The sequence below is a fragment of the Lethenteron reissneri genome, chromosome 25, assembly GCF_015708825.2.
Source record: "Lethenteron reissneri isolate LAM-NWPU_2019-01 chromosome 25, ASM1570882v1, whole genome shotgun sequence".
NCBI lineage: Eukaryota > Metazoa > Chordata > Hyperoartia > Petromyzontiformes > Petromyzontidae > Lethenteron > Lethenteron reissneri.
Genome location: NC_083803.1, coordinates 8,720 through 24,627, shown reverse-complemented (window position 1 = coordinate 24,627; position 15,908 = coordinate 8,720). Strand labels below are relative to the sequence as shown.

At 45.0% G+C, this 15,908-nt stretch overlaps 1 protein-coding gene and 1 long non-coding RNA gene across 2 annotated transcripts; both read left to right on the top strand.

Moving 5' to 3' along the window:
- The first annotated feature begins 848 nt into the window (after window positions 1-848).
- On the top strand, window positions 849-9,107 carry LOC133346899 (uncharacterized). The gene is made up of 5 exons (XR_009755655.1): window positions 849-981; window positions 1,463-1,530; window positions 3,625-3,687; window positions 5,570-5,674; window positions 7,470-9,107. It is a non-coding gene; the product is annotated as an uncharacterized LOC133346899 (long non-coding RNA).
- Window positions 9,108-11,100: 1,993 nt separating this feature from the next.
- On the top strand, window positions 11,101-14,925 carry LOC133346942 (protein dpy-30 homolog). The gene is made up of 5 exons (XM_061558764.1): window positions 11,101-11,164; window positions 12,032-12,078; window positions 13,351-13,398; window positions 13,504-13,643; window positions 14,609-14,925. Exons 1-5 carry the CDS (start codon window positions 11,155-11,157, stop codon window positions 14,679-14,681), a joined length of 318 nt encoding a protein of 105 aa, XP_061414748.1. The 5' UTR covers window positions 11,101-11,154; the 3' UTR covers window positions 14,682-14,925.
- The last annotated feature ends 983 nt before the right edge of the window (window positions 14,926-15,908 follow it).

Here is a 15,908-nt window from a genome sequence, read left to right as displayed (position 1 = left end):
GAGGAGGTCTTCATCTAGTAGTGGATTTACAAATGGATGTAAAAAAGCAGTGTAAAAAAAGAGTAATGCGATGTGTTTTTATGATTTGTGATCGCTGCCAACATAATTTAAAGGTTTACAGTGAAATATTTGCCAAAGGAAAATATTTGATAAATGAACTCCCCTGTTATTACATTTCAAGCTAATATTTCCAAAATGTGCAGTGTTTTTACAATATCCGGGCCATGTAATTTCCACTGCCAGATCAAGGCAATCGCTGCAGACGATTGCCATGTGACACTCTTAGCATCGATACACTTTCTCTGAATACAAGTCAGTCAAACTCATACTACTGCCATTTGTCTCTCATTTGGAAAATATTCATTGTTCAAATATTCAAAAGTCTAAATGAGTGAACAATGATATTGACTTGTTTTTGATATAGCGCCCTATACGGCGTTTCTCGAGCACCATAATGTTCTTATGAAGCAGCGTTGCCAAAGATAATGACCAAGTTATTTCTGACTATACTCAGACCACTGCGAATAAGAGAAAAAAAAAATGATGAGAGCTACAAACTTAATCATTTTTTGAATAAATGCTAATGTTGCAAAATTACTTCCTATTAATGTGGCTTTGGCTTGATGTTTGTGAGGACTAAAATCCCTAACATTCGCTCCTTTTGTACGACCACACTTATTTTCAACACCTCACGCAACAAATTTGAAAAGGGGGAAGAAAAAAAATACGTTTTACGCATATTTTTTTGCATTGTTAGCCATACCGCACACGAACACGTCCACACACTTCCACTCCCTCATGTATCGGTTGTTGAGGAGTGGCCAATTTGGTGGCCTCTCAAATCGACTATAAATTGTCACCTCTCCGAGTCTGTGGCACCCTGCTCCCCCTCGTCTCAGAGTCGTACCTCGGAGCTCATCAGCATGGAGCATCTCCGACTGTCTTCCCTCGTTGTCCTGGCCGCCCTGGCGTGTGCTATCAGTACGCATTGCGCACCTGTTCTTTACCGGATGGGAGTCGTGGGTGTTATTTGATCATACTTATTCGCGCTGGTTAGGGAAGGGAGATATCACAGACGTGCGAGCATAGTAGTGTACAACTTTGACGAGGTGTGTTTGTCTGTGAGATGAAATGATATGGGGGGCGTTGTAAGGCGACCATGAGATAGACGGGTTACGTGAACTGGCCACATCTGTCGCGGTAACCTCAATGAAGGTTCCATGCTGTCAAAACAGGAGACACACAAACCCTCCGATGTGTTTTTCTGCTTGTGCCACGTGTTATGTTTGGCATGATGTCGGACATTTCGCTCCACATGCTGGGAGCTTCTTCACTTCCTGAATTGGTATGCACGTCGAGCGAAACGTCGGACATCAAGCCGAGGAGCATGCGGTAATGAGGCCATTTCCTTCAAGTGACAGAATACTTGCTTCGTTTTTTTGACGATTCTGCCTCCCTTCAGGTGCGCACGGCTTTCTGGAATCACCTGACACCGATGTTGAGGATTCGCTTGAAAACGTTGGTGCCTTGGTAAGTGACAGTTATTGTGCCACTTTTGTACAAATCGTTGCCATATTTGCACTCCCAAAGCACACGCTTCTTTACGGATATGCTGTCGTCTTGTTTAGAATAAAAAAAAAACAGTTGTGCCAGGGCCACTCAACCCGGGTACACATCGGAGTGATCGGTTGCGCAACTGAATCGCGTATCCTGAATGTGGACGTCTGGAGCCAATTGCGAGCAGTTGCACATCCGGTTGCTCAACATAAAGATACTCAACTTCGATCAAGTTTTTATCTACTCATTTGTAGCAGACATTTTATCGCGTGCTGCACATACGTGAACCATGGTGGTTACAATCCTGAGTACGCTGTTTCACACTCCTTGTCGTGCGACTATTCACTCAGATTTGAACAAAGCAAGGGCAGGCGATGATTAAGTTGTGCGATTGCGAGAGCAATTGGGTTGTGTGTATATGTGTTTAAGTTTTGTCCTGTTGCCAACTTTACTAATCAGAGGTGCGAAAACTCTTGCGCAAATTATCTCAGGTTTAAGTTCTGTATTTGAAATGAGCAGGCTCCTAAGTGCAGAGCGTTGGTGGTTATACCCTCGTAACTACGAATAACTGCGCAAAACAACACTTAGGGTTTCCAGCTCTCTGCCCAAAATCTGTCAGTTCCATTGTCAAGTGATGCACCAGCTGTGAGAACATGGGTGCGCTACCTGTTGTATATGATACAAAATGAAAATGTTATACTCTTAACCATCGTATCACATCAACGAACTTGTCACATGTGCTATGTAATTATGCCATCGACTTATTGAAGTATCTGCAAAACTATATACCATATTTCAACAGGTGAAGTGTCATGATTTGAGTGCCCACAAAGACTACAATTCCCTCTACTTTCACAGCACCTCCACCGTTCACCCATACAGACCACTATGGTTATTTCTATAGTTATTTAATTGTACACATACAGCCCTTTGTCAGTTCGCTGCGAGATGAGGGCCTCTCCACGCCACACAGGTTCATTGGGGTCTTCTTCTTTCGTACGTGGCGAGGTGACATTTGCAATGTTATTTGTTGGATGTGGAGGTTATTGAGCCATTTAAAAGCCTCCACGGAGGCTTGGTGGTTGTTGGTGATTACAGCCACGTCAATCATTGCCGTCCATTTCAGCCACATAACCCGGTGATGCTGGGATGGTGTCTCGGGCAATGCCTCACTTGACTCAATGAACAGCATTCACAGAGCTGCCAGGTGCACACACCCACTCTCCCCGGCCTTCATTCACGTCACGTAAAATTATCTTAAAATTACCACTTGGAAATTGGCACGAATAATATTAGTGCATGGTCACTGCACTATGAACCCGGTGATCTGAGTTAGATTCCTGGTCCTGGCTAACATCAGCGGGTAGTGATATCTGAACTGGTTCTGGGCACCCCACAACCTCTTCATTGACCAACGTGGGGAAGGATGATCAACCCGCCATGACTAATACGATGTAAAGAAGCCTTTATCCAAAAGTGGTTCTGCTATTGTTGAATGGTGGCTGTTAACTTATTGTTGTTGGTACAGTCTGTTCTCCTATAACGCGGTAGTAGTTGCATTCCTGAAGAACACCGCATTATGGAAAATCGCGTGATAATAAATAATATTCAAGTAAAGCACCGTCCGCGATGCGTATGCAGGCCGAACAAAGACTGAGGCGCGTGGGTAGCATCTCGAAGCATCCAGCAGCATCCCGCCGTGTGCGATGCTACGTCAAGGCAGCTGTACAACGGCTCATTCATACTCATGGGACATCGTTCTGTTCACTTAATCGCGTTAAATCCAATTCGTATCCGCGTTATAAATAAAATGTTCCCTCATACATTCATCACGTTATATCCAATTTGCATCAGGAAAACACGCAGCGTTTTCGAACAGACTGCATTACTTTCATACACAGAGCAGACACAGGCAACGGACATTAAGTACAGATGGATGAACAGCTTATTATTTCATATTTACATTATTTTGTATATGCAGTAGTATTTGTAGAATAAATCTTAGGCACTGTGGTGGACTACATAACTGTCCCATTTCTAAACCGTGGTGCTTGTTTTCTCGTACAGGACCAGTGTGCTTTGTGCCAGACCACAATGGAAGTTGTCGTGGACCTTCTGAAGATTCGCAAGGTTGGAATGCACTTTCACAAGCACACAGAAATAAACGTACACACGCACAAATGTGCTCACTACTCAATTATACAGATTCAACACCCGATCCATATGTTTGAATATTGGCAATAAGTTCGTTATGAACAGGATATGGCAACAAAGACTTCCCCCACTATGGATTGCATCAGGAGGAAAGCCGTTTGTTTTCACGGTTGGTGTCGTACAGCTCTCCGATGTGTTTGTGGGCTGTACCGCGTGTTGTTCGGCGTGATATCCTGAAGACGCTCCCAACATGCAAAGCAAAATGTCGAACATCATGCTGAACAACGTGCGGTACAACCTGAAAATACATCGGGTGCTATAAAGTCCAGAGGTTCAAAGTAAGCATGGCTAAGGTGGCACGAGAATATTCTACCTGCGAAGGTGTGAAGGCATAGCAACCACTACCGTGTTATTCATGTTGCTAGTTAACTTGTCAACTGTTAAAAAGCAGCAGAAATTGTCAAACGAAACTTTGACTTCACAAAAGCTGCGCTGTGCCAACGAAAAATGCCATTTTTCACATAGTGGAGACCGGTTGTTCCACGTGGCAAGACCGACATTGGTGATACGCCTGGGAGCAGCAGACTAAGAATGGAAGCAACCACAACAAGTGCACAGGCAGCGGAGAAAAACATTCAGGCTGATCGGCAAGTAATAGATTTGGGGATATTGTTGATTAATTGCAGATTGACTACTATTCTGTGCATGGAAAGTTATAAAACGTTGGCACAGCGCTTCAGAGTGCTGGCCTGGTACATCTGACATCAGGGATTTCAATATGGGTTTCGGCCACCTGCAATTGAACTGGGTTCTCAAGTGTAGCAATTTCATGGTCTCAAGCCGGTGACTGCAACAAAGTGGGGAGTGAATTTCGCGGAACGTACCCATAATCTAAACTATAAGCACCAGGAAGCATTCGTTTGAAGAATGCCTCCAGCTCCCAAATGTGGTTGTGCCCTTGGTCATAGGGTCCCTGGACAATTATAGCATTGCCAAGGTAGTGGAACCCCAGCAGGTCAGTGTCACCACAGGCACTGGGAAAGGAGTAGCTCATTGTCTTAGCAGCCACTAACCACCACAACGTGACATGAGCTCCTACATGAGCTCAGACATCACCCAGACTGACGATGTGCGTGTAGTCCAGCCACGTACGGTCGAGCAGAGCTGTCATGTCTCCCGCACTCTAGAGTCTGTTACACGTGCGACACGCATCCAGGACCCTATCGCTCTACCGTTACCCTTTTTGCGCTCTCACACGCACACACCAAACTCTCACGCATGCCAGCCACACTTGCATGCAAAACCACATCACTTCATTTTGAATTAATTGTGCTAATTGTATTAATAATTCCCAATATTATGCACAGGCCACCGCTTCTGTTGTTGGCATTGCCAAATCTTGAGGAGTGCATTTGGTGCTGCAGGGAATGTCAGGAGATGATCCATAAGGGTTGCTTCTCCTGACAAGCACATTGGTCAGTTATGTAGAAGCACCCCCATGATTTCATGAGAGTTGCATCTGCCGAAACCCACTCCCAGTCTGATAGGCTCCACCATGTGAGCCATTTGGAATTGGAGCCAGATGCGAGCTCCTCATTGGGGGTGATTCTTTGCCGGCTCCTTGCAACAGCTTTCTCGTTAATTTTTTTCAATTCTTTTAGCCAGAGGGAAGGTCTGGAAGATTTCGGTAATGTGGTCAGTTTGAAATAAAAAATAATCCAATGATAAAAATATAATGTAATTGTATTTTGTAAAGTGGGAATGTGCCGTTTTACCCTGTATGTTACTGGATCGTTGTGTTTTACTGCTCATTGTTTTGAACCCTGAGATTCATGGACTGTGTGATTGTGTGTGACAGAATGTAGTGTACAAGCAATCGTGCAAGTCCATGAAAAAAACGCCTGACTATCAACCGTGTCTGAAAATGGCCAGGGACGTGTTGAAAAAGCTAACCAGCCAACCGGTACGTGCAACGTTTCCCTGCATGCACCTTGCACCATCCGTACAATCAGTGGCGGCTCCTGCAAAATCTCTCAGGGGGGGGCAAATGTCTGGATGATTGATAAGGATAAGGTCCACCCATGCAATGGATAAATTAACAGCTTAAGCATGTAAAGGCAACTTCACTTCTTTAATATTAATGAAAAATAAAGTGACTCTTACAATACATCTTGTTTGTTTCTATACTCACTGTTAAAACAAACCACTCAAGTTTCTTTTATTAAAGATTCCACTAGATGGCGACAAATTATATTGTTGGATGAAACGTGCTTACGTATGATGACGTAAGCACATATGATGACGTAAGCACGTTAGGGCGAGCCCTCCCGGAAGCCATAGAGAATGCATTGCAGCGCCCCCATTCGAAAAAAAACATCTTTGAATGTAAGTCTATGGGACCACTTGGGGCGATTCTCAGCTGGAGGGAAATCGCCCAAAAAGAGGCGGTACTCCACAGAACGTAGCATGACGCTGATTGGACTATATCCAGAGGCACAGTGACGGCTAGCGTGACTCTGTGGTTGAATGACATTGGTGGTGCGTCGCCCAATCGCCCTAATGAAGAAACCGCCCCTGCGTACAATACACCTACACATGTTCAATACAACAACGCACGGTGAGTACCGTAGATAACACGATTCGTTGAACGCTGCTTATGGATGGACATTTGTCAAAACTGAATGTAACTTCCACACTGTTATACATTTCAAGTGATCATCTGATGGTGGACCATAATCTAAAAAACTTTACATGTTTCTAATTACTATTAAACAAGGCATGCAATTAATGAATATGCATGAATTCTCTGACGTGTTCAAAGGCACCCTTTTATTAATTTACTCTGTGTTCTAGAGGGAATGTCGACAATAGTATGATCATAACTGGGAGTGGAACAGTGGCGACATGGTTAGAGCTCCGTGTGTGCCAAGAACTGGACGATCTGTATTTAATTTTTGACCGGTGCTAATGTCAGTGGCGAGTTAATGCTAAACGGTCCTAGTCACTCCCCTTCACCAACCAGCACGGTCCAGCGTGGGGAAGTATGCCCCCCCCCCTACCACTGACACTATGTGGGGAGGTCTTCATCCAGATATGGATTTACTAATTGCTTAATTATTCTATTTCCTATCATGGTATCATAATTATCGGGGCTTCATGGTCTGACTGAAAATGTTCTGGGTCACTGGTCGACTGGAGTGGACCTAAAGAGAAGACTGTAGTGGCATGTGACGAGCAGCCACAGCGGAAGCAAGAGGTTTACTGGATGTGGTGTACGGGAATATTTTCTGGATCACCAACCTAGACGGACCTGGCTGAAGTTAAGCCCCGGTCATTGTTTATCTGATTAAAACAACTGAGTGACATTAATGGTGATAATGACGATGATGGTCATTATTATTACACGCTTTTATTATTTAACTCACTCCGTCTGTTGTCGTATCCTTAAAAAAGTCTTGTAACTCAATTTTTACCCACTTCCCAATGTGCTATCGACTGCAAACTTGGTATACTTATGTCATACTGATGACAATACTATATTCTATCATTAAAAATTTAAAAAATATATATTTATAAACAATCTTTTTTACGGATCTAATTGTCCACGCTCAACTCACGTTGCTTGTAAATCACCACGGTCCCTTACGCTATGGCAAGCTGCGGGGCCACTTCCTGGAGTCGTGGAGTTGTTCCATTACGAGTACATTTCATTAAAGCGTGTTTTTTTAAAAGTATTTTTAAATATTTTATTTCTGCAGAGAATCGAAATGTGCAAGCACCTGCAGGCGTGTGGAGCAACCCAAGTGGAGGAGGACTCGTACGACATGAGCATATAATAAGCTGCTGACATCGAGCACATGTTGGAGAATCTTTTGTAGAAGATCCCATTCCCCTGCTTTGTGTTTTGGCTTTAGCACGCAAGCGCAGTACTTGCACACGCGTAGAAACACACGACCACACATTTACTCACAAACGTTGGATAGCATCGTATTTGTTCATTACCCATTGACACGGGACAAAACTGTCTCCTCCCAAAATCACTTCGTTTACTGTAGGGCATCAATCTTAATCCAGTATGAATTTTCACAGCTCATGCCGCCACGTGCCATCAGCTTGTAATGCTGTGCCGTTGCTGTATTAGAATAAGGTTTGCCACTTGTCCTGTTTTTCCCCAGGATTGGACCCTAGTTAAAGCAGAGTTCTGTAAGTCTTCCTAGGACATTAGAAGTCCCGGTGTAAGTTGGTAAATATACACCACTGAAGACAGTGCAATTAAGTGTATTTCTGCCCCTTTCAAAATAGTGAGATAGTATCCTCTTCACGATATGTCCCGAGTTTTTTGCACCACAGAGGTGGCAACCCCAGTCAATGCTGGATCAAAATCTTGTTGAGCAGCCCAAAGTGCATGTTTGTGCTTCGGAATGAGGCCAGTAGAAACGCCAAACATTTATTCGCATGAGGTTTTTTGGAAAATGTTTTAAACAGCTAGTCTGGTAAATGTATACGATTGTGTGTATTCGACTGAAATAGCAATAGAAGCCAATGTTTATATTCATAGCAGCTATTGGTCAGTCTGTAATCTCAGTCCATGATGCCTTTCAATAAATTTTCTACAGTGACATAAATGTAAAATTAAATTAGCAGAACTCTGGGAGAAATGACTACCACAGTGATCAGGGTGTTCCAGTGTGTGAAGTACCCACACGTGCATGGCTATTATCTATGAATGCTGGAATAGAACCCACACGCGTGGCATGAGAACACATGGGCATTCCAGGCGAGTCTCAAACATGCCGACATGCTGTGCCAAGCTGTGCTGCTTTCTGAAATGCGCCCACCAACTGGCTGACACTGCAGGATGCGACTGGATTTCGTCATTCATTGGCTGTCAATACCGATGTGTACGTAACACATCCTGCACCACATCGTTACTCTAATGCAGCGCATAATTTCAATCCGGAATGCTGTTCTGGGAATTATTTTGACACAACACACTCCATCTCGCCTTATTTTCTACAAATCCACCTTGACAGGGTTATAGGGATATAGGGTACAACAATATCGTATTATGATGTATAGGCGGACCTTGTACTCTCGTGGAAGTGCCTTACACCGATAATCCCTACTCCAAGCCAGCATAGCGGCGTTCCGGTAATTATGCAGTGTGTTCAAATAGCGCCTCTACGCATAAAATGTGTAATAGGTGTATTCATGTAACAAGAGCAGTCGTCACAGGCATCTAAAGTCAAATGTAACATTCACACGCGTTACACTAACACAGGCCTATATGAGTAGCACACAGAGGAACACATTAACACCGCTTTAGCTTATACGTCGCCCTTGCTTCATACAGCAAAATGTCATTCATATTTTCAATAAAGGAAATATTGTGTCAACATCGTCATGGGTAGTTGATTTAAGAATAATTGAAAGAACAGCGGAGAGAAGACAGAACGAAGAACATCAGGTTGCTGACATCTGACCTAACAAAAGTAAGTGGGCTTCAGCGTGAAATGTCACGGCTAAAGGAGATCTGGCCGATGTCATGAACAATGAGTTGCCATCCAAGGAACAGACCACGTCTGAGAGTACGTCCACCGAGGAGATGGAGTGATGAAATGAACTCGTTTGACGGTGCTAGGTGAACTATGACATTGCTGACTCGTGAGATGGCCGGGTGCTTGAGAAGATTTGAATCGGCAGCTTGACCAAGGCTGAGGACGATGATGACGATTTTGACTTAAAACTTTCGTGACTGCAGGAATTCATCATCTTCTTTAGTTCTTTCGGTAAAGTCACGTGAATTTACCGAAATAACCAACGCTGAGAATGATGAAGATGTGTCAGAATCAATGAAAGTGGCACAACTTGTTGGTTCACTGCTCTCTGACGTGGGGATGAGGGTTTGCTGGGCTGCTGAATATTGCTCTAACAGTGTGCTTCACTCATTATCAGAAGCCCACTTTCGCCGATAAGACATCATCAGTGTGAGCGCAGCCACATTTGAAACCATTGGGGTTTGACAGCACGATGGTGATGACGGGGGGGTGGGGGGGTGTTTTCACTCTTTGTGTTTTGTGGGGGGCCGTACGTCATGGGCCCTACTAAAGGCCACCAGGGGCCGCCAGTGGCCCGCGGGCCTTGCAATGAAGACCACTGCAGCTCTCACACCACACAGGGACACAGGGCCGCCGACACGGAGGCACGATCCGCTGGCGGTAACTTCTCCACCAAACCGGCCCTGCCCCAGAGCGTGAGCGCAGTTCGGGACCCCCGGTTTTGCCGTGATGAATGCTCGGGGCTTGGTGTTGCCACGTCGTCCTGATGACTTTTTTCCCTCTTCTTGAAGGGGGGGGTGGGTCCTGGGAAATCGTTAAAGTCTCCCCGGGACATTGAATGTCTCACAGGGACATTGAAAGCGGAGCCTCTGGCGCACCGGTCCACAGTGCCCCCTCGTCCCCACGAGCCCTGCCACCACAACAACAACTCTCAGACGACCGCCCGCCACTGCCGGCTTCGTTTAGGGGCCGTCCATAAATGACGTCACGCGCCTGGGGGGGGGGGGGGGGGGTCAGACATTTGGGACGATGTGTGACGACGGGGAAGGGGAGAATGTGACGTCACATCAAAATGCGCAACTTTAAATAAATATAGACAACACGTTCTACTTAATTAAAGAGACTTTTTAATAAATGTTTTTTCCTACAACATCAGAGTGCAGCGCCACATTAAATACGCACTACAATGACAATAGTTTAAAGCGATTTGAAGCATGTTTATTTGGGGGGGGGCAGAGCTTTGTGACGTCATATTTGAGGGGGGGTCTGACTTTTTGTGACGCCGTGTGACTAGGGGGGGGGGGGGGGTCAAAAATCGTCCAAAATCGCGTGACGTCATTTATGGACGGCTCCTTTATAGCTTACCGGATTCATCCAGTTTAAAAATGTTGATGTTGCAAATGGCTCGGGTGTTTGATGTTAGCCGTGTCCGGAACATTGACTCCGTTTGGTGGAGTTCACATCGCAGTGCGCGCTAATCATTGCGCCACCGCTCTACGGCTCTGCTGTGTTGAGTGACAACTCACAAGGGGGGAGGGGTGCAGACAGAAGCCCGCGGAGTCTCAGACAGAAGCCCGCGGAGTCTCAGACAGAAGCCGTGAAGTCTCAGACAGAAGCCGTGAAGTCTCAGACAGAAGCTCGTGAAGTCTCAGACAGAAGCCGCGGAGTCTCAGACAGAAGCCGGTGGAGTCTCAGACAGAAGCCCGCGGAGTTTCAGACAGAAGCCGTGAAGTCTCAGACAGAAGCTTCCGCACTCGCGCGTCGGCCGCTCACGCAGCGGCTGTGGTGCACGCGCACGCACGTGCGTCGCGCGTCACGTGACACGTTTAGCGCGCGCGGATTGGCTGCGAGCCGCGCGGCCCTAGAGACGGAGGCAGCAGCAGCGATGGCGGACGGTGAGGGCCGCCTGGCAGCTCCGGCTGCTGCGAGCGCGGGGCTCGTCGCACTCACTCACAACTCACTCGCCTGCTGGCGCCACCGACATAACACCACCCTCGCCACGCTCACAGAGCGCACGAAGCCACCCCTCAAAGGAGTAACACGCCCCTCGCACGATTCACACAAAGCGCGCGGTTAACACTGCTCATGCCAATAACATACTACAGTACTAATACTGTACTCACTACACTACACACCAATAACACTCCTACTAATACTGTACTCACTAGACTACACACCAATAACACACTTCTATGCACTAATAGCACCCTCCTACCACATTACCTCTCATCGCAGTAATAAAACCGAATTCACTCTTAACACTCCTCGCCCTTCTCACACACTCCAGCACTTACTCTTAGCAGATCGCTCTCCGCTAAAACACTGCAAATAGTACACACTCCTAATGCACTCCTCACACTCAACTCGTACTGAAAGGACGTGTCTCGCACTCTTAGAGCACGACACTTTTAACACGACATACTTGCTTAACACTGCTCGCTCTCTCCCCACAATGTCGTCATATTCGGAGCGTATACTCTCCTCAAATGTCAACATTCACTCTTCTCGCACTCAACACTCTTGTACATTAAACAATGGAGCGTTTCTCGAGCATGCATAGCCACTCACCGGTTGTATAACACACTCGGTGATATTCACCCCCTTTGTGTGTTTAAGGTTACAAACTAAGCCTCGCACCCCGTGTGATTCGATGAATTGCCAGGACTCGGGGAGTCACGTTCCGATTCACGCATCAGTTCTTATCGCGGCGTTCCTTCCGTCTCTCTGACGCGGTGTTGTGTGTTGCGGTTGTTGTGTTGCAGAACAGGCGGTGGTGTCGGCTGAGCAAGCGGCCGAGTCGCAGCCCCAGGTAAGATGCTGGCACAGCCAACGCCAGGAGGCCGCTCATTCTGAAAAGAAGACCCAGAGCATGTTTTCATGAATGCAACAATCCGTTTGTTTTTCTAAATATATATTCACACGGTAGACTTAAACCATCGGTTCAGCAGGCAACGTACCACTTGATGGACTTAAACGGGTTGACATGATTCCTGACGAATGAGTTTTAAGATAAATGTTGTCTTGGATATAATACTCACCACAGTATGATATTCTACACGAGACAGACTTCAATGAAAAAAAAAATACTTTGAATTTGCTGAGTGGGGTCATGTACTAGGCCAGTATGGGATAAGATGACTGTATAATGAAACGAGGCTGCTTGAATTACAGTTTCAATAGACTTATCTGCAGTAAATTTTAAATGCTGATAGACTACAATAGAGAACAGCACTTGGCATCTGCTCCAAATACTATCACATGCAGAGTTGCATAGATATGGTGCAGATCCCAACCTAGTTGCAAGAGTAGGAGAGAGAGTTCGAGAGGTAAATGAGTGCGAGGTGTAGGTGCACACTTTGATACATACAAGTTGAATATTCCCAGTGTGGACCAGAACATGTGTTTGAATGACTGACCGCAGAGTGATAGGCGATTCATCCAGCAGTGGATTGACGGTGCTGTTGTACATTATTACCATTTACTGTGGTCAAGTTCGCAGCTCTTTTCATGGAAATACTTACGGAAAGTTGGGGTGAGGAGGGAGGGAAGAAATTGGGTGGAGAGTTATGTTTACAGTTCTCTTTCCAATCTGACCCAATGACCAGCACATACCAGATGTTGGTCTGCAAACGAGCTTGTGATTTTACATTATATGCTTGTAAATGTCTGACTTGATGCGCACGCCTGAATCACACATTGTAATGTATTTGCATATCACCAGAGTGGCTGATGTTCATGCAAATTAACATTATTTATATGGGTGCCTGGGAATCAACGACCAGATGGTGAGATACCTACCATACATAAATGCCACAAGCTCGGCACCAGTCCTCATACGGTGTGAAGTGATGACAAGCTATGCAGATGTATGCAGTCGTAGCGTTGACCCTAACCATCTCTTACCGTTTACATAACCACAACTCCTATTCTTTGTTTAATGTGATGGATTTATGAAGATGGAAGATAAGGAATCGAAATACAATTCATGATGATTTCAATTTTAACTAAGTTTTTATTCTGAAAATTAAAACCTGTTGCGCTTTTGCAAACTGCATTCTCAAAACGGAAGTTTCCTTTGCAGGGACCTGAAAATCCACATGCAGAGTTCGGACTTGCAGACAGTATCCAGGTATTGCATCTGCACACTTCCATCTTCCATTCGGCTTCTGTTCTTGCAGATATTTCAACTTAACATGCAAACCAAAAACCCCACTGCTATTGTACTTCATTACAGAAAATCATGGAGAGCGAGAGGGTTGGCGGGGACCGTTCCAAGCAGAAGGTGGACCTGCAGGCACTGCCTACGCGGGCATATCTTGACCAAACAGTGGTGCCGATCCTCCTCCAGGGGCTGTCTGTGCTTGCCAAGGACAGGTGCTTATGCTCTTTTACCTGATAGAAACATTACCACGTTATTCAGTGATATGTTTGTATATTAACCGTTTAAAAACAAATCTCTTAATCACTGTTAGAGACTTAATATGAAAAGACCATACATTGTCACAACACTTGAGCTACAAGTGATTTAGCAAGAATCATCCTCATGAGACCCCCATCTGCTGGGCATTATGGTGCTTCTAGGGGAAGGTACAGCATAGCGAAGTCAACTGACATGGGACGACGATTGCAACGAAAGACATGAGAGCGAAGATCACAAAGGCAAAAGAAGTCATCGGAAGTATTCAATAACATGGAGAAGCAAGCAAATCGGCGACAAGACCACATGGAACATTTTTTCGTGCATGTTCAGTACAGCTTTTTTATGCCTGCGAGACTTGGACATTTCCATTCGAAATGTATTGTTATAGATACTGCGTGTAAACTGGACCAAAAGAGCGACCAATGTAGAAGTAAGAAAAAGGTTGCACATAGAAGAAGACCTGATGATGCAGGCAGTGATGAGAAGGAAACTGACACAGTTTGGACACGTGTAGAATGAACAACAACAAGCACATTTAAAGTGTGTTGTTTGGAAAAATGAAAGGAATCGAAAAGAGAGGAAAATCTAACGGAGAATGACATGGCACTACTTAAATAAATTGGCAATAGATAGGAAAGTGGAAACAATGACCAATGTGAAGTCGACACCTACAGGCTATCTGCCCATGGATCGTGATGATGATGGCAGCATACAGTTTTCCATCCACTTGTGCATATCGAGTCCCCATTTTTCGTGTAGATATTCTTCATACAATATTTGAAAATAAATTGGTCCAATGCTGCACTCAGGACCTTTTTAGTATGTGTTTTCTCTATAAAGTATCAATTTAAAGTATATCAATGGTCTGTTGAGGCTAACTAACGAAACCATTTTTTCTTTGTCTTATGTTTCATTGCAGACCACCAAATCCTATTGAGTACCTTGCAGCATATTTAATGAAAAACAAGGCCCAGTACGAAGACAAGAACTAAACCTCGGATGTGCTTGAGAGATAGAAATATTCATTTGCAAATGCGTGCTCTGGATAAGGTTATATAAACTTGTTTGTTTTTTGGAGAACCATGATTTTTCTATTTTGATTTTTTTTACCATCAGTTGTATTGAATTATAACCATTGGCTGTTAAGACGCAGTTGACTTGAATTTTGAGTAAAGTGAATCACAATGATTTGACATTGTATTGTTTAAGCTGTCAATAAAAATTAACACGCTTATATTTCAGAGTTACAGGCTTACGATTTTACTGTCTCAGGGTAATTTCTTGGCAAGTTATGAAAAAATATCGAAGTGGTTTCCTACTTTGGCATGTGTGTTCTCTCTTGCTGACAGCCCTGTCCCAGTGTTGGAAATGTCACATTCCTCTTAACCAGCTTGTTTCAGGAGTTAAACAGAACATACATTGCACGACTAGGTATGAACAGTTATACTGGTAGGAATCTCCTGGTTACACCAGCCCACAGGGGATTATTGTGTCCGTTCGTCGTGCATCCAAAAATGGGAAGGGTGGGGCTGGGTAGGGAGGGGCTGGGTGAGGAGGGGAGGGTGGGGAGGGGCTGGGTAGGGAGGGTGGGGCTGGGCGAGGAGGGGAGGGTGGGGAGGGGCTGGGTAGGGGTGGGGCTGGGTGGGGAGGGGCTGGTCACCCCATGGCCCCCTTGTAAAACTCAACGTTTAACCTACTCACGCCGGCTTGTGCCCGCCCTCACAGTCGGCCATATTTGCGAAATACAGCACGCCGCCGTTGACCCTGGCTATTGACCGAGCAACCCAACGTTCCTACCAGCTCCCTCCGCAGGAATGTGTTTCACGGTAACTACCCCCAATATATATTTTAATACGCAGTGTCTTGCGCATAGTGTTCCACTCAATATGTACAGGTTAATGTTGCTTAACATTGTAAAGAATGGACATTTTAAGTGATAGAAGACAATTCCAAGCATCATACTTAAGATTAAAATTATGTTATCTTAAAATTTATATGGGTTAAGGTTGCCTGCATACCAGGAACCTTCCAGCATTACCATATCCATAGTTTATCCTTTTGTCCAAGGCTTTACTACTATAGACCTAGACCATATGCAACGTTTCAGTTTTATAGGCCAATTGGAATGCTCATTTAAACATGGAGGAGAGTAAATCATGAATTCACGAATGTGTTTTGGGTTAAATTTCACACTGGAATATGGTAAAAACGAATAAAGC